This window comes from Cyprinus carpio, chromosome B2, assembly GCF_018340385.1.
Source record: "Cyprinus carpio isolate SPL01 chromosome B2, ASM1834038v1, whole genome shotgun sequence".
NCBI classification, from domain to species: domain Eukaryota; kingdom Metazoa; phylum Chordata; class Actinopteri; order Cypriniformes; family Cyprinidae; genus Cyprinus; species Cyprinus carpio.
Genome location: NC_056598.1, coordinates 12,846,406 through 12,871,964, shown reverse-complemented (window position 1 = coordinate 12,871,964; position 25,559 = coordinate 12,846,406). Strand labels below are relative to the sequence as shown.

Sequence of the window (25,559 nt, the reverse complement as noted above, 5' to 3'; positions counted from 1 at the left end):
AGTTAATACAGATTAATTGTAGATTTGTACACTGTAAAATGATATGATCAATAATTCGACGTTTTTACATTAGTTTGGTATACAACTTGATTTTTTAAGGTATGCGAGATTTCGTAAGTTTAACATAATTTAAGTTAAAATTACTTGTTTAGCCATTTTTATTATAAAATAAGCAAATGTATATAAGTAAGAAAAAAATCACTTTAGCAATTCTTAACGATTTGGGTTTTTTTAAAAAACATTTTTTTTTTTTTTTTTTAACCATTATGAATCCATTACAAATTGAATAGGCCTACTCCCTAACCCTTTTTATGTGACTTGTTTTGACCAGTAAAATGAATGAAGTGATCTGTTTTTATTCTCATCCTGTTTTCCAGCACTACATTATGATAATGATGTGTTACTGACATATTATTCTTTAGTCATACACATGAGCTAATAGTGAGTAACCGGACGAGTCTTGCACAAAACCAGATTATCCTCTTCTCATACTGACATTTCTCCAACATCTGGCGATGTAGGCTAAATTAAAACGTTTCCAAAAGTGAAAAGAGGCTATTCCGTCATTTTTTGCGCTAAAAAGCAATGCCAGAACGCTCCACCAACATATTAGCGGCGATAATAGGCTGTACAAATACAATACAGTCAATACATGTGAGCAGACAAAACATCTCCTGCCACTTCAGAATTATTATTATTATTATGGATTATGGATAGTAACATTTCTTTTTTCATCATATTGAGATCATATTGACATCGAATTCCCTGGGCAATGGCAATGAGTTTTGGATTGCTGCCTCTGACAGATGAGCAAAACACATTATTTTCTAAAATAAGAACCAGTCTCCATAAACTTTATATATGATGATCATTCTTCAGTTGTTTTCACACAATTTGTGGTTTACACACCAGTCACAAGATAGACTAGACCAAAAAAATACAAGACAAAGTGTCTAAATTAAAAGGAAAAGTGTGAGGAGTTGGAGGAAGACGAGAGAGAAAGGAAGATCAGGAAGAACACTTGTCTCTGATGAGATCTGTGTTATTGTGATTAATAATAGCCTTTTATGAAATATGAAGTGTATATATGTACAAAAACCTGTGCAGGAATAATTTCTCTGGCTTGTAAGAAATGTTATCCCGGAATTTGGTCAGCCCTGTGTAAGATACAAGACGACAAGTCACAATAAATGTACAAAATATTTAAACACAATTTCTGTTAATAGAGATAATTTAGTAGTTGTAGTAGTAGTAACAGCTATACTTTCCCATTATGAAGCTTTGTATTTTTGAATTTGAGTTTACTACTTACAGGAAATTCCCAACTACCAGTTCCCAGTAGCTAACTGGTAATTTTTGCAAATCCTATTAAGTCAAAATGGTTATTTCCACATTGTTTTTTGTTTGTAATACTGTCAGTATCCTGAACCTGAGTCATTTTCTTAAAGTAAACACTTTGTGTGTATATTTCCTGTAAAAAGTCCTCAGGCAAATTATCGGCATTAATATCCTTTTATTATGTTTATGCACAACACTACACAGGCTAGTAACATTACTTAATATACATGGCAGATAACTACTGTGTATACATGAATCATACAAAAATACAGTAGGCTACATTCCTACTTTTAAACACAATATAATTTGCAACATAATGATTAGATCAAATTCTAAGTGTATAGAACACAAACAGCAAGGAGTTTGTAATAATAATAGACATTTATTTTGGACCTAAAGTGCACTCTAATGCTTAGGTCTATTTTTACCACACAACCTGTCTTTCCGGTATCTACCTGCCACATTTATTCTAACCTCAGTTCAGTTTTATGAATGAGCTCAACTGTTCCGCTTTTAGCACTTTTTTTCTCATTGACGTTTTCTTCAAATGTTTGATTTTGAGACGTCTAAATCGTAAAATGAATTTGAAAACACAATAGCTGAACAATAAGCATACAAATAAATAATCTTGTATACAATTGCATCATAAAGTATATGTAAACCAGAGGAATGATTATGTGTGAAGTTAGATCTGTATGTGCCACAAATATATCTGATGCAAACAGGAAATGAGATTTTCACAACATGTCCCATCACGTCATTGTTCCTGATGCTTTACAATGATGTGGAGACCTGCGTGGGAGTTGTAAAATGGCATTTTACCTTCTGCCTTTCACCCCTTGGGCAGGAGATGAAATTTGAAAAGGAAAATAAATAGATGCAGCTGAATCCAGTTCCTAAGCAATGAATCGTTTGCTAAAGTATGAGATGAATCCTGTCCTGAAGGCAAAGCTAACCATCGACCATCTACTGGTCATAGGTGCGTCACAGTAGAACTGAATGGAGAACATAAATTGTTTTCTTATCACACTGGCAGAAACACATGAGGAACAGTGTGTGCTGAGGCTCAGGCCGCCACACTGAGACTGTAAATTACTGTATTTACTGCTAAAATGTCAAGTGAAAACAAAGCTGCCAGTACTTGGCTCCTTGGAACCCATAGAGAAGTACACGGACAGATTTGTAAGCACTTTAACATGGAGATTCAAGAACCGTTTGGAAATGAAGTTGGGAATGTTCTGAATGGTCCTGATTTTGAATGTTGTAAAGTTCTTCATGGCCCCTGCCAATAGTGTTTGTTTATTAAGCATTTTGGCTAATTTGATAATGTTTTCAGTGACCAATAAGAGTGCAGTACTCTCATATCTCAGATCATTTCACCATACACAACTATTTTTACCATATGTGACCCTGGACCACAAAACCAGTCATAAGGGCCAATTTTCTTGAAATTCAGATTTATTCATCATTTGAAAGCTGGAATCTGAGTTTGCAAAAAATCTAAATATTGAAAAAATCGCCTTTAAAGTTATCCGAATGGTAAAGGTATAACTTTATTGTCCCTGAGGGAAATTTGTCTTAGGCTCAAAAATACAACCACCACATCACACAAAACATATAACAGTAAGAAAAGAAAAGGGGGAAAAAATAATAAATAATCCATAAATACATAAACTTACATAATGTTATATAATAGCTTAAAGTGTCCCTGTTATGGATTTTTGAAAATGACCTGTCATGCAGTGTGTAACACAGCTCTAATTGAATGAACACATCCTGCACAGTTTCGCACAAATCTGAAAGTGCACCATGTAGAAAGTTATAGAGTCGACTCTGAATTATTGAAAAATCATTGTCGTAAAAAAAAAAAAAAAAAAAAAATCCCAAGCCCTTTCATGTTGACATCAACATGAAACATTAGCATATTGCCCGCCCAATTGTTGCTCTTTTTGTGTTGGCCTGAATGAAAATGCAAATTCATTCTTTGTCGCTAGGTGCCGCTTTTGGAGCGGTAAAAATAGCTGTTTCCCCGGTAACGCTGTACACAAAGCAGCACTGTGCTTACAAACGCTGCTTTATTAGGCATTATGAAATGAAAATGAGACCAATGGGACAGATTAGCGGCAAGCAAAGGAGGGATTTGGAAAAATTAATCATTGAGCGTATCGTTTGGGAGTCATTGAGCAAATACGGTAAAAAATAAATGCATATCATAAGACAATGAAAGTGATTTTTGACCTTGCATGCATGTCAACCTGTTGTTGGGGACTCCCAAAACCAAAATATGAACCTTTCATTACCCATAGAGTTCTTGAACCGATCTACATCTTGGAATTCTTAACCTCCTACCTGATGGCAGCATTACAAACTCACAGTTCAAGATGTGTGTTGTATCATGCAAAATCTTATCTGCCTCCCTCAGCATAGACTTTTCATACAGAGTCTGGCGATAAAGAGGGTTTTCATGGCTGTTTGAAGAAAACATCCAAGCCTAGATTTCAACTGTACTGTCAAATTACCGTACCAAAAATATATTCCATATCTGATCACATTCTCTAGTACAGCTTGATAAAACAACATCATGATCCTGCTACTGACACCATAAAGTCTGAGCCTTCTCAAAAACTGTGTGACACCTGTGTGATTGGAACATGAATATATACAGGGCCATGGTCACCAATTGACTTCGGATCGAAAATCATCTCCTCAGTTTTTTTCACATTCACAATTAGGCAGTGGGCATCACACCACTCTATAAACTTACTGATTTCAGAGTGGTAAGACAAAATGTCTTGATCTTTATTTAATAAATTAAGGATAGCGGTGTCGTCACTAAATTTCACAATGTGATTATTATTATTTTTGCTGTGTATAATGTGAAATTAACTGGGGAACTCACACACCCTTGAGGTACTCCTGTATTAATGTATTGTAAGCCAGAGATCATCTTATTGACCTTAACCTGTAAGGTTCTACCCCTTAAGAAAGAAAAAAAAAAAACTTATAATATAAGGATTTACATCCATGTGTTTCAGTTTCTCCAATAATAAATACGCTTGCACAGTGTTAAAAGCTGAGCTAAAATCAATAAAAAGAAGATGTGCATATTCCTTTGAGTCCTCCAGATGTTTAGAAACTAAATGGATAATACTCCCTACTGCATCTTCCGCACTCCTGCCCCGTTTATAAGCAAACTGCCATGGATCTAGTTTTGAGGATACTTCACTTTTCAATATAGACACAATGTATTTCTCAAAGCATTTCATTACAATTGAAGTTAGTACTACGGGTCTAAAATCATTGTTCTCAAAAGGATGGGGCTTTTTTGGGATTGAAGTAATCACCAATCTTTTCCAGAGTGCAGGGACTCTATACAAGTCCAGTGAACGCTGAAAAAGCATACCCCACACCAGAGTTAGTCCTTAGCAATGCATATTACTCATCAAAAATGAAGTTTTGATATATTTATGGTTGGAAATTTACAAAATATCTGCATGGAACATGATCTTTACTTAATATCCTAATGATTTTTGGCATAAAAGAAAAATTTATCATTTTGACCCATACAGTGTATTGTTGGCTATACTTGTGCTACCTGTGACTGGTTTTGTGGTCCAGGGTCACATATTCAAATCTATTCCATAGAAGTTCCCCCAAAATTAGTGCAGAAAACCAAAAAAATGCATGTAGATCCTGTGTTCCTGCGGCTGCATTCTAGATGAAGTCTTAGGTGGGAAGACTTGAACTGAAATTTTCCATTTCCCACCATTACAGCATTCCAGTCATGATGCGTTCCAGACAACCTGGATTTTTGGAATTGTCCACCTCTACTTCAAAATAACCAACAGAATGCAATTTTTTTTTGGTAATGACATCAAATTGTGCTTCTTATTGGAGTTGGGGTTTGTAACAGTGTTATTTTAGAATCATTGGTTTAATTTTAGTTAACCCTGGTTGGTAAGAAACGGGAGTCTGACCAAAAGCCCCTTTCCAGTGATTATCTTTAAGTAGGAGGTGGGAGAATTCAAAGTTGTCTGGAATGCAGCATAAAAATGACCCTGTAATAAGGTCAATCCAGTCTTGCCTGATGAATCTGCTCAGTGATTCTCATGAAATGGCTGAATGAGAACCAGCACCAGTGGACCGATGAATTCTCAGACATCAAGGCTTTTGCATAGCTTTTTGCAGCTATGTATTAGGTGTGTCGTTTTGCACTGCTGGTATCTCGTTTCAGGAACTTCTTGTTTTCAATCTCATTGAGTGATAGGGAAACCGAGCAGCGTGAGGGGTTCTCTCTTCTCTGCAGAATGCTGTCTTTAATTGCTTCTTTTATAACCTACGAAAACAAAACAGAGGCATGCTGAAAGAAATTGCAAAAACTGCTGTGAAGGTGACTGAATCAGTCAGAGTTTGAAGGAGAAGAACTGACCTCAATGTTGTTGAGCGTGTTGAACTCCATGAGGTCATGAAGCCTCTTGAAGGCCTGGTTGGAATATTGGAAGTTGAAAGTAGAGAAGGGAGAGGCTGGATCATCAAATATGTCGAAGTCGCCAAACTCTATCTCCTTGTCTGTGTTTCTGGGAACTCCTCAAGAAAACAGAAATGAGAATTTTTTAAAAAGTTCACGTCACCTACAATTTATTAGTGACCTAAAAATAGTACAGAATCTGATTTGCTTGACATAACGTTTCTTTATTCATCCTAAAACATTATTTCCAGGTTTAAATCAGAGTTTGAATCCCTGCATTTCAATGTGGCCTCAGACTTGCGGATCCCTCTGTTTACAGTACAATTCAAATGTTTGTTTGGGTTTTTTAATTTTTTTTAAAAATATTTTTATGCTCACCAAGGCTGCATTAATTTGATCCAAAATACAGTAATAACGGTTTTCTATTTAGGGTTATTATAGCTATATGACTAGTTATTGCTATATAACTAAAACCATAAAAAACATTGATGCTAACATAAAAACATTAAATTAATGCTATATATTAAGCATTTTATTTCAACTAGCTGTCAAGGCGATAAATTTTCATTTAGTGTAACTTGATGTACTAAAATAGTTTTTTTTTAAATAAAATTTAAAATAAAAATTTCAAAATATTCTTAAAAACTACAATGTTGAAAGCAGTTTGCAGCAGCTGCTTAATGTTTTGGTGGAAACTCTGATACTTTTTTCAGAATTTTTGATGACTAGAAAGTTCAAAAGAACAGCATTTATTTGAATTTAAATCTTCTGTAATATTCCAAATGTAAAGTATTTATTTCTTTAAAAAAAAACTATTGACCCTAAACTTTTGAATGGTAGTGTACTTAGAGTACATATTCATATTAAGTTGTGTGTACTGACAAATAATAATGACAAACGTATTGACACAACTTTCTATTGTTTTTCTTGTTGACTGTACACAAAACATCCAAATATACAAACATACAGTGCAATGTGCTTTACAATTTGCAAACAAGTCTCTGTGATCCTTTTTTTTTTATGAATCAGTGGACCCAGCTGGTGAATCAGATTGAACTGAACATGCAGTAGGAACCATAGAGTGTGAATCATAGACTGAATCAGTCAGACAACTCACTACTTTACAGTACAGGCTAGAATGACTCACTTACTAATGGAACCACAGTTATGTGCAAGTCATGATCTGAAATGAACTGGGAACTTTTACTATTACATGCTCTCACCTGGGGCTTTAAAGTTCCGAAAGTCGATGTTGGCCAAGACTAAATGAATGACGGTGGGGCAGCACTTGTCTCCCTTGTTGGGTTTGAACACATAGCACTCTTTCAGACCCTCTCGGTCAAATACTTTCGAATCGATCTTAGGGAATGGCAGCTTATTCATACGAGCCCATTTTTCAGCCAACAGTAGCTCCTAACACAAACAAGGACACAAGTTGATGACATTTATAATGTTACAAAAGATTTCTATTACAAATAAATGTAGTTGTTTTGAACTTTCTATTCATCCAAAAAAAAAGGTGAATAAAAATGTATGACAGTTTCTACAGCGATACTAAGAAGCACTATCAGTTTCAACATTGATAATAATAAGAAATTTTTAATGAGCATCAAATCAGCATATTATTAATCACCATTCTGCTATGCTCAAATAAACTGAGCTTAAAGGCAGAAACTGTGAAACCAGTAAACCTTTTTCACTGTAACATCAAACTGCACTGTGTGTCATATTGACAGCTAGTGTTTGAAATGGGTACTGCAGTCCAAATTCAAAATACTGGAGAGAGTTGTTTCTCTCACCCCCCTTCTACTAGACTTGAAGCTCACACTGGTTGGCAGATTGAAGACGTGCAACAGGAATGAACACAATTGACAATGCAACGTGACAAGCTTTAAACTGGTCATAGAGCTTTTTAGATTGATGCCGAGGCCAATTGGGTTGGGTAGGATCTGTAAGACCCAGTTTATTTGCCGGCTTTGGTGGCTGCAATACGCTGTGTTTTCCCCCAACTGGCAACCCAGGGTGTCGAAATACTACTGAGTAAATCGACAGTGGGGCGGAAACACATGGACCAAAACAAAAACAGACATTCCGACATGGAATGCAAATTTCAAAGTAGAATAACTAGCTGTAGCGTTGTGTTTAGAGAAATGTGAACTTAGCATGTGTCCTAAATATCTGCAAGTATATTATTGTATTTTTATGCTTTAGTACAGTCAAAAACTTACATGCATTGAAGACTGACACGGAAGAGAATATATTGTTGAATGAAGTCATTATATTTGTTTTCTTTGCACACATAAAGAATTCTCATAGCTTCATAAAATTAAGGTTGAACCACTGATGACACATGGACTATTTTAACGATGTCCTTACTACCTTTCTGGGCCTTGAATGTGTCAGTTCCCTTCCTGTCTATGCAGGGTCAGAAAGCTACCAGAATACAAAAAAAACTCTTACTCCAAAGACTGAAGAACAAAGGTCTTACGGGTTTGGAACAACATGAGGGTGAGTAATTAATGATAGAATTTAAATTTTTGGGTGAACTATCCCTTTAATATGTATGTGTCATGCATAAGCTTCATGTTAGACACTTACTTTGAATGGCGGGCTGGAGTCACTGGGCCTGGCCGAGAAGTCGAATGAAATGATGAGGTCAACTCCTCTCTGTGGCCGCAGAATGAGAGGAAAGGGCAGGTTAAAGGTAAGACCGCTGTCCACTATGTGGATTTTCTTACTCTTCACATCTAGGGGCTCATAGATTCGCTCAAACTCGTCGGGATCTGCAAGAAAATTTAATTTCAGTGTTATCGCTGTTGTTTGTCAATGACCTATAAAGGAACTGCAGAATGCCATTACTAACATTCATCTAGCTGCTTGTGAGTAATGAAAAATTTATGCAATGTCATAATTTATTCAACATTACAAGCACTTATCTTTTTTCCCACACCCAAGTGTCAACAGGAAGTACACTGCTGCTGAGTCAAAGAGTCATGCAGTGCTATTACTATCAGTAATTATAAATGAGACTTTTAAATGAGACTAATAGAATGACACACAAACTTAAGAAAGTGCAGAAATTTAACAAGATTTCATTTAACATGATCTTGAAGTGACATGCGTGTGTCAAAGATGCTTCCTGTGTGATGTTTCTGCATTTTTAACCCCTGGGAGAATCGTTCATCCTCACTGGGTGTGTTGGTATTTCTTAGATGTGAGAAGTTTTGAGAGCTGACTAACAGACTTCCTTCCACTCAGACACCAATAATGTTAGAAAGCCCATCATCAAGTCTCGTGGCACCTGACCAGATTTCAGCCTATTGTTCCACCTACAGTCTGTCACACCCATTTTTTCTAACTGCATACCTGACAAGACCAGGTTGTGCCCTTGATTAAGGCACCTTACCTTAAGATTATGAGATTTTTATAAATTTAATAACATAAAAATGATTCTATTTAATAATATTCATTAATCTAGATCAAAAATTAAAAGCTAAATTAACATAAAGCTGTCTTTTATAATATCACAGTTTTCCTCATATAGTATATTATGAAGTCTGTATACAGAATATATAAAATATATAGCTTTTCTAATTATAATAGCCTTCCTTTTTAAGGAAGAGGACCTTGCAAGGGGTTTATCATATTTGGGTGTCCTTGACATCAAAATGTATCTAAATTTTCATAAAAGTGGCAGCTAAATGACTCATTTGTACCTGTAACAGCATCAACCTCCTCATCCACTGAGGTCTGGTTCATGAGGCAGCCGAAGGGAGAGAAGGGCAGGGAAGAGTTTAGGTTGAGTCCCAGCATGAAATTGTGCACCTTGCCGGCACGGCCCTCACGTGTGGTGAACAGGGTGGTGTCCCCCATTATTGAGGTCAGCATGCGCTGAACCCAGCTAGCCTGGGCATGACGCTGCCGCTCATCTTCTGCCTCTGTGCTCTCTGTGCCTCCTGGATGAAAGAGAGACAGAGACAAACAATGATTCTCTGGCTCATTTTTCCCAGATTTTTACCTACTCTGCTAATATTTTCACTACACCAACCACAAAAATGAATTAAAAATGTATTTTAAGTGATATGTACGTATCAGAAAGATACACTAGTAAAAAAGTCATATACTGTATTTAAAGAACATTTCACACTAAGCACAGTTCAAATCTACTAACATATTTCCTGACATATCACTCGAGATTTACTGATAAAAAAAATTATAATTAAACTTTATTCGGAGCACTACTTGTGCACAATGAACATTTCTTAATATTAAACCCAAAATGAAAAATGTATGATTTTTGAATAATATCGGTCTTTAAATGCAAGATATTTAAAGTGTACCTAAAGTATACTTGCAATAGCTCCACTTTAGCACAATCAAATATACTTCAGTATATCTTTAGTTGAACTTCAGCACTACTTCCGCAATTGTTGTTCCAATTTAGCAGACTTTAAATATACCAGTTTAGTACACCAAAAGTACAATTGCAGGGTATTTTTATTAAGTATTGTACATAAATATATAAATGTATTTGTAGTGCACTTAGCATGAAATAAATGTATTTCAAATACATGTTAGCATATTTATTTTTACCACGATACATTTATTAGATTTTTAATTTGCAATAATACCTGGAAATTATGTAACTATTATGTAACTCAATGAAAGTTCATAATACATGCAATTTTACTGGAAACTGTTTGAATATTGTGTAAAACATTACACAGTTAGATAATGTTACCTTGGTAGCAATTTAAATGAATTAATGAATGAAAACATTAAACAGATACATAATGTTACCCTGGTAATATCAAATTAATAAATTACTAAAACAAAATTAAAATAACAATGTTCAGCATACCACACAAAGCCAAACGTTTAAACATGTATGCTATAAAAACATGTACATTAAGAAACATGGGATTTAATGATGCAGCACAGTGTATGTGAGAGTCCCTTCAACTGATCTGAAACTCTCAAACACTGACCCCAAAGCAGAAGGTCATTGAGCCCTGAACTGAACTGAGTGTATGTGTGTGAACGAGAGAAAGTGAAAGAGAGATAAACGATCAGAGAGGGCTTTCTCACCCCTTTGAGTTTCCTCCTCATTATCTGCTGAATCATCTCCCACAATATGCTCGGGTTTAATTTGCTCTGAAAAACAGAAGGTGCAAACAGTTTCAGATTGTACACATGATAAGAGACGACCCCTTTCTTTTCATTATCCCGAGTTTGGGTGTTTCACCATTTAGTTTCACCATATGGGTGTTTCACCATATAGTTTCACCATATGGGTGTTTCAAAAGATTTTTCATTGTGGTCCCCTGATTCTTTACGACATTAATGAGAACATGAATCAAAATAAAGTCCCATTCTGGAATTTTTTTTTTTTTTCAAAACTTGCATATGAACAGTTGAACATGAACGTTCTAAACTTTTACTTATGCTACTGTACTTATGAACTGTATTTATCTGTTAGTGTTATATGATGCTTGGTATGTCAGCAGGGGGTTTGGCTGAGGTCACACATGAAATGTGTGTAGATCAGTGTGTAAACCTTATCACTTATCACTCATGCAGTGATGTGTCTCAACTGTACATGTCTGCACTAGAACAACTAGTAATGGCACATTTCCGCATGTTACAAGAATACAAACTGACAATATGATAACAATCTAACTTGGCCTACATTTGGGTTCTTTTGAAATGTGGAGCAATTTGTCTCTTCCATCAAGTTCTTTGCCTCTGATAGCTAACAGAGTAAGAGACACAATCTTACTCACCCAGCTCCTCCTCCATTGTGCTACTGCTGGTTGTCTCCTTCACCCCCAGAACCCGGTTAAAGAGGATGGAGAAAGCACTGCCCCATACACCTGCAGCACATACACTTACATTAAAATTGCTTAACGGCAAACAATACTTGGAACTGATATTCTGGTAAACGAAAAATTGTGAAGGATTATAAAGATGTAGAGCTCATACTCTGACTTTCTTCAACTGAGAAAATGTTCTTGAAAGGCTGCAAGATGTTTGTGCAAGAGAAGTGTTCTTTATTTAACTTATGTAGCATTTATACAAAGTGTTACTCATAAGAATAAAGCATGAAGAGCATGACTGTATCTCAGTTTTTTAGCCTTTTGACGATTTATATCTCAATATTCATATGTTTGCTTTGAACAGCTTGAAAGACATGGGTGTGAGCGAATTATCAGGAACTAATTCTTCAGTCAAACTCTATACATTTGCAAACTTCTTAGGAGTATTATATATATATATATATATATACACATATATATATATATATATATATGTTGATGGGAAGTATGAGTAATCATACCTAACCCTAACCCTACATTTGCAAACTTCTTAGGTAGTATATATATATATATATATATATATATATATATATATATATATATATATATATATATATATATATGTTGATGGGAAGTATGAGTAATCACACAGTAAATGAGTATCTGCTGTCAGTATCCGGTGACACTATATGCATATTGAGGGGTCTTTTAGCAAAGGGTTCTGCTGAAATTCAGAGCAGTTCATGTCTTACCCATGAGGAAATGTAAGGGGTTTTCCTCGTATTGTTTCACAACGCTGCCCATGAAGAACTTGCTCCCAAACAGCTCCGGAGACATGAAGGTGCCGTATTTGGCCATGCCAATCTCATGCGGGCTGAACTCTACCCAGTCTGAATGAGACAGAGGAAACAAACCCAAAATTATTAAGTCAAAATGACAATCAAAGTCATTTTTATCTATTACACGGCACTACCGAAATACTTCTTAACTATCTGACTCATGTGCACACAAATACAAAGTGTAATTTACAGTAAGTGACTCGCATCGAACTGACAAATACTTCCACTTAACCATCATCTGTTTAGTTCCAATCTCTGATCCCATTCAGCAGAAAATACCCTACCCACACAATGACTAGTGTCTAAAAATAGTGTGTCTACACCTGTGGGAGGAGTTGTGAAAGTTCATAATGAATTCACAGTGGGTCAATCATTAGGCCCTATAACAAGTATTTGCATGTTTTCCACAGTATTAAGCAAATGTAAACAAATCGATAGTGTTCAGCTTCCAAAGAGGCTATGAAGTGATATTATACAAATTTGTATAAATACGGACAGTTGCTGTGTCTTTCTCATTTCTTTTTAATAATAAATCTACAATTCACACAATAATCAATACCGGACAATACAATATAATGTAGCATTCTTAATGATTATGTGAACTGTCATCTTACCTGCGAACATGAGTTCAGAGACATCAGGTTTGACGTGCAGACAGGTGAAGAGAGGAAGTGGGCTCTGACCTTCATTAATTTTCGCCTGCAAGGAGCTCAGTTTAGTGTCCATTCTCTGTGCAAAACACACACATACAAAGTAATCTTTAGAGCATCTGTGTCAATGCACATAAACATTTATATTAAATCAACAACATTTTCTAAAAGGATGGTCTCTAAAAGAATAAATTACTCTAGTGAACAAATAAGCAACATGAATCAGGGCTCCAGACTAACATTTGAGCAGTGGCACCAGCGCCACTAAGTTCTACAGATGCCAGGAGCAGATTTTTTAGCACTGGGGGGTATTCAAAATAAAGATAATTTAATCATAAAATTACTATTGTTTTGCATTAATAAGTGCAATTACTAATAACATTTCATGTTCATTTCTTATTTTTTGTTTATACAGATTTGACAGTAAAGTACTAAGCTTGAGTTAAGATGCATACAAAATGTACTTTTATTAACAACAGTAACAGGTGCAAAATCTACTTTTTATATACAGAAAATTTAAATATTCCACTCTTATTAAATGTACCATTATTCTTTTAGCATATGGAACTGACCAACTTCAGTGATTATGTGTGATTTAGTAACAAATTGAAGAAAAGTTTGTGACTTTTTTTACTTCATACACAAAAAAAGTGTAAAATTCGGACAAAATCTGATTTCTTGATGATTTGATATTTTATAATAGTGATCTTATAATTTCAAGATATAGAGAAAAAAAAATAAATGAATGCCTAATAAGCCAATAAGTGCTCCTCTGCTGCTGTCTACTAGTTATAATTGATTTGATGTTTTTTTTTTTTATTTTACATAAGTGTTTGTTTACCAAAAAGTATATTTTGTTCATCCCATTAAAAAAACATTCAAACTGGATCATTTTAGAGCTTTTAAGTGCTAGAAATAGTTGTGTGAAATGCCTGAAAGTCACTGAAAAGTGCTTGAATTTTTCTCAAAAGGTTGTACAAACCCTGAAATGAATGATGTAATATATTCGACTATTTCTACCACAACACCATGGTTACAGTTAACGTTACCACTTCTGGTTTCCTGATGTATTTCAGCGCTGTTCATGACAGATTTCTGTGCAGAATTTGAATGATTCTCAGTAAATCTCCCAGCAACCTTATCTCGCAGCACTGTTGCATCTGTGCAGAGTAATTCTGTTCTGAGCTCGGACAAGTTTGTTTGTGTCGCGATCCGAGCTGAGAAACAGTTTGTTGTATTTGAGAGACATCAAACGGCAAACGCAACGAAAGTGAAACTAAACCGCGCTACGTTTCAGCTGCACAGCGCGATTTAGTTTCAAGCGCTTATGAGTTGGGCAATGCGGTGGTCACGCCATGCGACCACTCACAAAAATGAGTCGCACCGGCAGAAAAAATGGTCGCAGTCTGGAGCCCTGTGAATACACAATATCAAATACACACATTTTCTCATAGACTACATTTCAAAGGTTTGGGGTCATTAGGAGAAAAAAGTATTTTATGCTCACCAAGGATGCATTTTTCAGTTTACTGATTTTTTAAAAATACAGTAAAAACAGTAATATTAATACAATATAACTGTTCTCTATTTAAATGTATTTTAAAGCGTAATTCCTGTGACAGCAAAGCTGAAATTTTTAGCTCTTATTACTCCAGTTAGAAATTATTTAAATATGCTCACTTGGTATTGAAAACAGTTATGCTGCTTTTTTTTTTTTGATAAAACCATCATAATTTTTTTTAGGATACTTGATGTTATAAAATACACCATTAATTTGAAATAGCAATCTTTTGTAACATTATTTAACTTTTGATCAATTTAATGCATCCATGCTGAACAAAAGTGTTAATTTCCTTCTTTCTTAAAATATTAATGGTAGTACACATTACTAAATACAGAAGCTACTGCCTTCCTGTATAGAGGAGTATCTTCCTGATTTACAAGGACCATCCTCCCCAAGAGAAGGGACCATTTGCATTGGGATGCATAATAGAGAGACAACATACAAAGGAGTCTTTGTACTTGAACAAACTACAGTGTATAAATAGAGTACAGTGCAGCCCAGTGCAGTTCATACCGCTATTGATGGCCTACTGCAGTAAAAACTCTCAATAACCCAGTTATTGCATATTTCCTGCATATCTCACCCCTGGAATAAGAGTCTCTCCGATCAACATCCCAAAGATGTCAGTGAAGGTGACAGGCTGTCCAGCCGATTTCTTCTTCCACAGCGCTTTAACGTAGCGGTTGATGTTTTGGGGCAGCAGCAGTTTGAGCGGGTTACTGCTGACTCTGTTCATCAGCTCCATATTAATATCCCCTGGGCCTTTAGCGGGAAACTCAGGGTGCGAGTACAGCATAGACATATACCTGTAGAAATATAACCAACATGCATGTTTACGAGATTTTTTTTACCATTTTTGATGTGATTGGTGATTGATGTGGTTGTTGAAGTGTGTTCAGAATAGTGTTTAGCATATTGTTATGTGGCTGCTAGGGTATTCAGGATGGTTTCTAGGGCATTGCTTTGTGATTGCTAGAGTGTTTCAAATGGTTAATTAGTGACCCACATAAACTTTTGTGGATTTTCTGGTCCTTGGAAAGGTTCTTTAATGGCATCTATGGTTCCATGAACATCCATAGAACCTTCCCTCTGTACAAAAGATTCTTTATAGTAGGGCTGCACGATATTGGGAAAAAATGACATTGCGATATTTTATTTTTCTGCGATATATATTGCGATATGAAATCTAATCAAATTTTTTCTTACAAACAAAAATGGGGTGAGCACACTTACATTCTAATTTTAAATGATTTAAACATCAGAGTATTATTTAAATTAGAGTAAATTATTTGTTTGTAACTTTAGGATATGGTTTGAATTGTTAACATATTAACTAACACGAACTTACCACGAGCAATACTTTTGTTACTATATTTATTAATCTTTGTTTATCTTAGTTTATAAAAACACAGCTGTTCATTATTTGGTAATGTTACTTCACAGTGCATTAACTATGTTAACAAATACTGTACAACTTTTGATTTCAACAAATGAAGGCTATAGCCTATATGTTGAAATTAACAATGTTGTAGAAGTGCAGTTTAGTAATAGTAAATGTTAAATAATGTAGTTAAATAGTTTAATAAATAGAATATTATTATAAAGTGTTACAGATTTTTTTTATACACCAATCAAGACGTCTCGTGAGTTCAGTGTTGGACAGGTCAGTTGTTTAAACCATTCATTAAATTGAATCGGTTCAAAGGAATCATTAGTTCGCGAATCAGACGTGTACGGCACGTGTTGTGTAATTATCTCGGCAATTTAGGATATCGCACAAGATTTGACAACACAGAAAACATTTCATCACTGGATAGTTTTTTAAGTTTTTTATTTTTTTTCGACACCATCGTGTCAATTGATTTTGATTAATATGCGCGAGGGAGAGAGAAAGACAGCGCTCGTGTTGTTTGAAGACGGTGAAGGTGAGCGCGCGCGCGGCCGGGGCTCTCTCGCTCTCTCTCTCTCTCTCTCTCTCTCTCTCTCTCTCTCTCTCTCTCTCTCTCCTCCCTCTCTCTCTCTCTCTCTCGCTCTCTCTCTCTGCTCCTTCTTATATGCGCCCTGTTAAACTGACAGGACTTAAAAACACATGCAAATGATAAACTTTCACTCTATGATGGTTAAGCTGTTCAATTAATCCGCGAATCCCATTCGTCAAGGGCCGGGGCGCAGCTGGCCCGTACGGTGAATAACGGATCAACTACGACAGCCTACATCGCACATCCTGCGATGTGGCTATCGTGGATTCGTACATCGCGATATCGATGCTTAAACGACACATCGTGCAGCCCTACTTTATAGTGGAAAAAAGTTCTTCAGATTACTAAAATGTTCTTCACTCTAAAAAAATAAGCTTTTCTTTTGAGAACCGATTACTGAAAGGTTCTTAGAGGAACCCAAAAGGGTTCTACTATGGCAATGCTGTGAAAAGCCCCTTTTGGAACCATTACTGGAATTTTTAAGATTGTAGAAGTCCATGGGATTTTTGGATCTGTTTTTTTTTTTAAAAAACTAAACATTCGACTTTTACTAACCATGTTGATCCAGAAAGTCCTGCCACGTATGCTGCACAGTCAAGCACCCCAGATTCATACAAAGCCTTCATCACACCAGAGAAGCCAACCATTGCACGGAAACCACCTCCAGAACCCAAAATGGCGATGGTGGGAACCTGTGCAAAAATAGAGCTGCTATCAGAAAGGATCGCTCTCACTAGAGATAAGATTCTTTTTTTAGTACAGCACTGTGAAGGCAGTTATTTTGTGTTTTTTGACTTTACTTCTCTAGGAGAGGCTGGAAGGAAGCGTGGGTTTTCCATTTTGAGAAGCTTCTTGATGCTGAGCATAACTCTCTCCTTGCGCTTCTGCATGAAGAGTTTCTCCTGATCACACAGTGCCATGCTGAAGCGCAGATCTGTGGACGCACTGCAAAAAAATGATTCACTTTCAGTCCCTCATTCACTCCTTTATGCATAACATTTACACAATGTGTAGAAATAAACATTTCTTCATACATACCACACTTCTAAGAAGAAGTCGAGGAACACTTTTGTCGTCTAGCAAAAATCAGAGAATAACAAAAAATATAAACATTTAGACATTGAAAAGCAGTAACTACGAATTTAGTTCATGGCAGGTTCATGGTGTAAACCACACAAAAAAGAAAAAAAAAGAAAAACCTTTACCTTGCCAATAGATAGGGTCACATGCTCTGTCTGCCCCACTTTAAGCTTTGAGAGGGAATATTTAGCTGTGCCCAGAGTTTCGTCCATGACATAATTAGCGTCCATCAGTGTCATTTAATAAAGAGTATTCAAAACGCATTATAACAAAGTGCTGATGTATTTTCTAATACTTTCAAAATTCAATACAACACCTTTAACAATATTTCATAAACCATGCCATATAAACCAACAACAGCACAGGCACACGTTTCAAGCAAAACATTCCACAAAAAAACTTTTATACAGTCTTAAGTGATAAAACAATACATACTACCATTCAAAAGGATGGGGTTGGTAAGATTTCAATATTTTTGAAAGAAGTCTCTCATGATCATAGAGACTGCATTTATTTGACCCCAAAAAACAGTAATATTTTGAATTATTTTTAAAACAGTTAAGATATTTGTATTTTAATATATTAAATATATAATTTTCAGCAGCCATTACTCCAGTCTTCAGTGTCACATGACCCTTCAGAAATCATTCTAATATGCGGATTTAGTGTTGAAAAAACTATTTTTTGAACGTTAGTGTAGGTTTAGTTTAAAATTAAGACAAAAAAAGTGTTTGGGAACTTTATAGCTTCAAGGGCCCCTTGTGTAAACTTCCAAAACATCCACTAAATATCACCATGACACCAGCTGGTTAAAAGTCACTGCAAAAGTTAGCCTAGTAAAAGGTCTAGTATAATTTGCCAGCAGATTCTACTTGATTTGTGCATATATTTTAAGTGTGACCACTGTTTTGAATCAGAAGATAAATACAGAAAATGCCTTTACATGCAAGTGTACTAATACTCGATAAGTAATAAGAGTAGAAGTTTTTCACCTCCAAAACATTGGGTTGATTGGGATCCAGTATGAATTCAAATGTTTCATTCCACTTTGGGTTAATGTCGTTATTTATGTGGCGTGTTCGTTTTCTCGACTCTGGTGTGGTTGGTATGGACAGTTCCACATAAGGGTCTGGGGTGTCCACTGTCAACAAACACACAGTCACTTAAATATAAATCCTCGTTTAAGGTTTTATTTGAATAACAAGAAGACAGCATACATATATATACTCACATAAATCCCCAAATGCTCCTTTCGTCACATTTTCAGCTCCCACCACATTTACTTTCAATCTATGAGAATACTGATGCTCAACCTGCGCATATAATAATCCACAAAGTCAAGGATTCAAAGCATATAATGTGTATGTATGTATAAAGGAAGCTCATTTAACTAGTGAAGTAGGAAATAGACATTAGGTGATTCCCAAACAGAATTATATATGGCCAGTAAATGTGTCGAATGTCATAAATTTAGCAGCTGTCTGCATGCAAATAAATCCAACCACTGCAAAAGAGCAGCAGCTTTACACTTTTCCATTTCTAACATAGAGACTAAATGTTAATGCATATTGATAACATTAACGAATAAGTGAATAGATCTTAAAATTAAAACATTTATTAAAAATCTTACGAGAATGAACCATGGTGTTACTACAAATAAAACAAACAAACAAACAAACAAACAAAAAAAACATGGTTACTACAGTTAAACCATGCTAACCATAAATTAACCACGGTCTTGCTGCACTAACCATAGTTTAGCCATGGTTTTTGTAGTAAAACTGTGGTAATACAAATGGTAATCAATGTGCCAGAAAACATGGTTACTACAATTTTACTATAATAAAACCATGGATAATTTTCGTAAGGGCCATGTCAACATTAAGGATTAATTTACCCTGACTTAATAAAACAGATTCTAGTTCAAGAGATTTCTTAATGACATGATGAAACTTACTATGATGTACTGATAGGGATCTATGGAGGACATTCTGGCAGCAGTGCGGAGGTCGGGAATACACTTTATTTCAATACAGTTCGGAAAACATCTGTGGAATTAGACAATAAAAAAGAGGAAGAAAAAAAATACAGCCTACGCACAAGCGGTTGAAATATGATACCGCCTTTCCGAATGACATGCAGAGTTGAGGTCTGAGACCCAAAAGTTAGCTCTTAGTTCAGAATGATGGAAACTGTTAAAGCAGTTTTTTGTTGCCTGTAAGTCTTACACGCGAGGATACTAAAGTTTTACGACTTTACAGAGAAATTAAACATGCAACAACTTACCACAGCTGGTGGTAAAGTGATGTAGGACCCTCTCCAACAAGAAAGTCATTTCAGGAAGCCGAGAGGAACGCGCATATCGCACTACTGGGCGGACTAAAGATGTGCGATTCGAACGAATCGTTCGTTTGAGAGTGTTCATTGCAATGATTCAATCGAAACGACACGCACAACGTCTGTAAATCTTACAGAATATAGTTAAGGAAAAAAAACCTAAACCTATATGAGGTGGGTGAAGGGTTAGGATTGTATAAAATTTTTTTTAAACTACTGAGAAAGTTTACCTGCCTAAATGCAAGGCTAGCAGGGTTTTAGTTTGATTGACTGCACCAAATTGGACCACCAAAATGTACGCTAAATACAACTAATATATAAACGTAACAGAAAATATCAGTTATGATATCATTGTTGAATAAAATATCTAACTATACAAACAAGAACACGTTAAATCGATGACTCAAAAACAATGTTGAATGAGTTTCCTGAACCAGTTCATTGAAACGAATCATTCAAACGAATCGATTCGCTGAAATCAGTAGATTTCAGGGCGGACGCAAAACTCTTTCCCCGCCCCAGCTCTTCAAATTTCACTAGGACTCCGATGGGAATGATGTTAGCGTTATGTTAATATTTTTAAGCATATGTTATAAATGAGAAATGTCATCGGATGCAAGTGTCAAGGTTTTTATTTAAGATTATGACAGACTAATTAAATTATTACGCATAAAAATAAACCCAGAAACCATGAAAGATTGCGAATGGCTGTAATAGCGGCACTTTCTCTGACACAAGGTGGCGCTCACGAGTTAAAGTAATGCGGTCATAATCACTTGAATGTCGTGTCTGGTTTTGAAAACTACGGAGGTTTACAAAGTAATTATTTATTTTCTCAATTTAAAGTCATGTCTAGATGATCAAATGTATAATAAAAATAATAGGCCGAATAAATTATAATAATTTATAATTTACTCATATAATTTATATAACTTATTACTTAATAGCATATTTTAGAGGAACATAGCCTAAACACTGAATATGATAAAGGCTACATCCTGAATATAATTCAGAATATAGGCTAGTTGCAAATACGAACATAGTTATAAATACCATTAAGATGATATTTTTATTAGGTTTATTATTTATTATATATTTGTCATTGTAAACGTGTTTACCAATAACAATTTGATAAATAGCCTATAGCAGGGATCTCCAACCCTGCTCTTGGAGAGCTACCATCCTGCAGACTTCAGTTCCAACCCTGCTCCATCACACCTGTCTGTAATGATCAAGTAGCCCTGAACACCTTGATTAGCTGATTCAGGTGTGTTTGATTGGGGTTGGAGCTGAAATCTGTTGGACGGTACCTCTCCAGGAGGTGGGGTGGAGACCACTGGCCTATAGGCTAAATAATCAATTCTATTTCAAAATTAATTAACCTATTTCAAATTAATAAATCCTTTTCTATTCATTTAATAATAAATTATTAGTTTTTTTCTTCCTGAATATCAATCCTTAAAAACAGAATACATGAGTACGTGCGACATATGAGGGAAAAAAAAAAAAAAAAAAAAACTCCGTCTTGGAATTTCTTGGTAATTGCGCAAGCGTCTCGCTCTCGTGCTCGTGGAGTTAAAAGGCACGCGAGCGCATTCAGGAGCTCACATTCCAGAGAACTACATTCTACAAGAGTTCGCGCTTCTGCTTCGGAGTAAAACATTCTAGTCACAACTTCTGGAATGAATAAACTGATTTGCCTGGTCTTACTTTCAAGCTTTTGGATCTTTCCCGGGGAAGGATGTAAGTTAACTCAGCTTTAGCAATGTTAGACTTACGTGCTTCTTTCAGAGTTTGAATGTTCTACCCAAATGCAGTCTAATAATGCCTTTTCTTTATGACTGTTTCCTGCAGACGACCCTTGCTGTGCGCAGCCTTGCCAAAACCAGGGTGTGTGTTTATCTAAGGGTGCTGATGCTTATGAATGTGACTGTACCAGGACAGGATATTATGGTGAAAACTGCACTACCCGTAAGTCTGGCCATGGATTGTTTTTACAAAGATCTAAATTTTACATAAGAGAAGATGTGTGTACTCAACACTGTTTTTTCTCGCCTCACAGCCGAACTTCTCACACTTATCAAATCAACTCTGAAACCGAGGCCAAACGTAGTGCATTATATTTTAACACATTATAAATGGCTCTGGGACATCATCAACAACATCTCCTTCCTGAGAGATGCCATAATGAGATATGTCCTGACATGTAAGTTAAATGTGAATTCATTGAAAAATGTAACACAATTAAAAATATATATAAATATGTAAAATGACACTTTTCCTCTTTCTTGTTTTACAGCAAGGTCCCATTTGGTCAACAGTCCACCGACGTACAATGCAGATTATAGCTACAAAAGCTGGGAAGCGTATTCTAACTTATCCTATTACACCCACACCCTTGCCCCATTGCCCCAGAACTGCCCTACGCCCGATCTCCCAAATGCAAAGCAGGTGGTGGAGAAGGTGCTGGTGAGGAAACAGTTCATCCCTGATCCACAGAGGACCAGTCTCATGTTTGCTTTCTTCGCCCAGCATTTCTCTCACCAGTTCTTCAAGTCAGACTTTAAAAAAGGACCAGCCTTCACCAAAGCCCTGGGCCACGGAGTAAGTGACATTCATTAACCATTTTACTTGGGAACATTTTACATCCCATCCAAAGTCTATAGGGAAAAAGGAACTGCAATACAATTTCTAAAGGTTCTCTAATGTTTTAGGTGGATTTGGGGCATATTTATGGAGAGACATTGGAGAGACAACACAAACTTCGTCTATTTAAAGATGGAAAGCTAAAGTTTCAGGTTTGTGGACAGCACTTAAAAGATTTTTTTCACCCCCCCACCCCAAAATGAAAATTCGGTCATTCACTCATTCTTGTCCATACAATGAAAGTCAGTAGGGACCAAAACAACTTTGGATCCCATTGACTTTCTTTCAAGCCATTCTTCAAAATATCATCTTTAATGCTGAAGAAAGAAACTAAAGGTTCAGAATGACATGAGGGTAAATAAATGTCTGAATTTTTGTTTTGGGATGAACTATCTTTTTAAAATGGATACAAGTATTGCTTGATGGTTTAAAGCTAGTAAATGAAACCTGTATTTGACTCGTAGGTTGTGGATGGTGAGGTGTATCCTCCATTGGTGAAGGATGTCCAGGTGGAGATGCACTATCCTCCTCACGTCCCAGAGGAACAGAGATTTGCTGTGGGCCACGAGGCCTTCGGTCTGGTTCCAGGTTTGATGATGTATGCCTCCATTTGGCTTCGTGAACACAACCGTGTCTGTGATATCATGAAGCAAGAGCATCCCGACTGGGACGACGAGAGAATCTTCCAAACCACTCGTCTCATCCTGATTGGTGAGTCTTGGTCTTATCATCTGAAACCTTCCTGATCTTCATAATTTGTGGATAAATGAAATATTCCCGCTTTTTTCTCCCAGGTGAGACCATCAAAATCGTGATCGAGGACTATGTTCAGCACTTGAGTGGCTACCACTTCAAGCTCAAGTTTGACCCGGAGCTTCTCTTCAATGAGCGCTTCCAGTACCAGAACCGCATCGCATCTGAATTCAACACTCTGTATCACTGGCACCCGCTGATGCCCGACAACTTTCAGATCCAGGACCAGGTCTACAGCCACCACCAGTTTGTGTTTAACAACTCTATTTTGACCCAACACGGCATCCGCAACATGGTGGATTCCTTCACCAAACAGAGGGCTGGAAGGGTGAGTTTCACTTCTAGATAGAAAGCTTGTCAGAGAAGCCTCGTGTCGTTCCAAATGGCTTTCTTTCTTCTGTGGAACATAAAGTTAGTGTTTTTTGCCCAAAAATGAAAAGTTACTGGGGTCCAGTTTTGTTTTAGACCCTATAGGGGTAGTTTTTCAAAATATCTTTTGTGTTCCACAGTCATACAGTTTTTGGAACGACATGATGGTGAGCAATCCCTTAGTCTTTACTTCGCTGGGTTTGCTAATGTCTATCATTTTTGTGTGAGCAGGTTGCTGGTGGACGTAACCTGCCTGCTGCAGTTCAAGGAGTGGCTGTTAAAGTTCTGGAGCATTCCAGACAGATGCGCTACCATTCTTTAAATGCCTACCGGAAACGCTTCAACATGAAGCCCTACTCGTCTTTTGAGGAGATGACAGGTAAGATCATTCAAAATTGAAAAAATAAAAAACTCCATAGGTCCAGGAATGGGAACATTTTGAAAAAAAATACATATTATTTAACTGTAAACTTATCTGTATGGTGAAACAGGAGACAAGGAGCTGGCAGCCGAAATGAAGCAGCTGTACGATCACATAGATGCAGTTGAGCTGTATCCTGGCCTTCTTGTGGAGAAACCCAGACCCAACGCTGTGTTTGGGGAGACTGTGGTGGAGATGGGAGCGCCCTACTCTCTCAAAGGCCTCATGGGAAATGCTATTTGTTCTCCTGAATACTGGATGCCTAGTACATTTGGTGGGAAAGTGGGATTTGACATTGTTAACACAGCTTCATTGAAGAAGCTGGTGTGCATGAATATCAAGGGACCTTGTCCGATGGTGTCCTTTCAGGTGCCTGATGTGAAATATCAGAGTTCAGAAAACGTGAATTCAAGCTCAGTGCACTCCACACAGAATCATATTAACCCAACGGTTGTCTTGAACGAGCGAAGTTCAGAGCTCTAAAAGATTTGGAAGTCCTCATTGCCTTCACCATGATACTTGATGTCATATTTGTTATTTATTTCTTTAAGTAATTTATTTCAATATGTATTTATTGTTGGGCTTTTGTATTGCTATTGACATGCAAAATGCATTTTTATATTATTTTTTTTTTTTACACATGCTTGAAAGAGTCACATGAGGTTTTTCCTTTAGACAGGTTTTTATAACAAATAATTAAATGTAGCTGTTTCAGAAAACTGGATATCTACATTTCAAGTGCAACTGTTGCTAATAATGCAAATTTCTTGAATAAAAACATTTTGATCTTTTGTTAATATATGTTTTGTGTCATTTCATTGTCAGTTATTCTTATTCAAACAATTACAGCACAATACTCAAGCATTTAACTTTAAAAATGAGTTTTATATACAATAAATGTAATAAGAAATTTCTGGGGTCTGTGATGGGGAAAGATTACTTTTTAGGACATAGATTAAGAATATAAAGGAAGCATACAAAAATACATTAAGTTAACTAAAATGCAATAACATATCGGCTGAAAACATTTCTTGAATTCTTACTTCTGGGATCACAAAGATTTTTCCAAAATGAAATTAGTACTTTTATTTAGCAAGAATGCATTAAATTTATTTTAAAGTGATTTATTTTTTTTTTTTTACAAAGGATTTCTATTTTAAATACGTCAAATGTGAATTTTCAGCTTTGCATCATAGAAATAAATGACATTTTAAAATGTTAACATAGCAAACAGTTGTTTTACATAATTATATACTACAATATTACTCTTTTTACTGTATTTTGATCAAATATTACAGA

At 36.0% G+C, this 25,559-nt stretch overlaps 2 protein-coding genes across 2 annotated transcripts; one reads left to right on the top strand and one right to left on the bottom strand.

Moving 5' to 3' along the window:
* Window positions 1-1,496: 1,496 nt before the first annotated feature.
* On the bottom strand, window positions 1,497-20,501 carry LOC109082280 (cytosolic phospholipase A2-like). The gene is made up of 18 exons (XM_019097178.2): window positions 20,021-20,501; window positions 19,692-19,782; window positions 18,966-19,047; window positions 18,727-18,875; window positions 17,860-17,973; window positions 17,693-17,730; window positions 17,455-17,599; window positions 17,210-17,346; window positions 15,259-15,481; window positions 13,076-13,190; window positions 12,375-12,512; window positions 11,590-11,679; window positions 10,895-10,960; window positions 9,523-9,762; window positions 8,405-8,589; window positions 7,030-7,219; window positions 5,768-5,925; window positions 1,497-5,674 (listed from the first exon to the last, which is right to left on the bottom strand). Exons 2-18 carry the CDS (start codon window positions 19,722-19,724, stop codon window positions 5,534-5,536), a joined length of 2,244 nt encoding a protein of 747 aa, XP_018952723.2. The 5' UTR covers window positions 19,725-19,782; window positions 20,021-20,501; the 3' UTR covers window positions 1,497-5,533.
* Window positions 20,502-21,472: 971 nt separating this feature from the next.
* Window positions 21,473-25,057, top strand: LOC109082275 (prostaglandin G/H synthase 2-like). The gene is made up of 9 exons (XM_042718086.1): window positions 21,473-21,814; window positions 21,926-22,042; window positions 22,134-22,277; window positions 22,371-22,675; window positions 22,786-22,869; window positions 23,182-23,428; window positions 23,512-23,798; window positions 24,071-24,218; window positions 24,331-25,057. The coding sequence occupies exons 1-9, from the start codon at window positions 21,754-21,756 to the stop codon at window positions 24,741-24,743; spliced, it is 1,806 nt and encodes a 601-aa protein (XP_042574020.1). The 5' UTR covers window positions 21,473-21,753; the 3' UTR covers window positions 24,744-25,057.
* The last annotated feature ends 502 nt before the right edge of the window (window positions 25,058-25,559 follow it).

Coding starts and splice junctions, on each gene's coding strand:
- LOC109082280 (XM_019097178.2), bottom strand. CDS start 19,724: ATGTCCTCCATAGATCCCTATCAGTACATCATA. Junction 17,974..18,726: donor ATCAACCCAATGTTTTGGAG/GTGAAAAACTTC, acceptor ACTCTTTATTAA/ATGACACTGATGGACGCTAA. Junction 17,600..17,692: donor GACTTCTTCTTAGAAGTGTG/GTATGTATGAAG, acceptor ATTTTTTTGCAG/TGCGTCCACAGATCTGCGCT.
- LOC109082275 (XM_042718086.1), top strand. CDS start 21,754: ATGAATAAACTGATTTGCCTGGTCTTACTTTCAAGCTTTTGGATCTTT. Junction 21,815..21,925: donor GATCTTTCCCGGGGAAGGAT/GTAAGTTAACTC, acceptor TGTTTCCTGCAG/ACGACCCTTGCTGTGCGCAG. Junction 22,870..23,181: donor ATGGAAAGCTAAAGTTTCAG/GTTTGTGGACAG, acceptor TTTGACTCGTAG/GTTGTGGATGGTGAGGTGTA.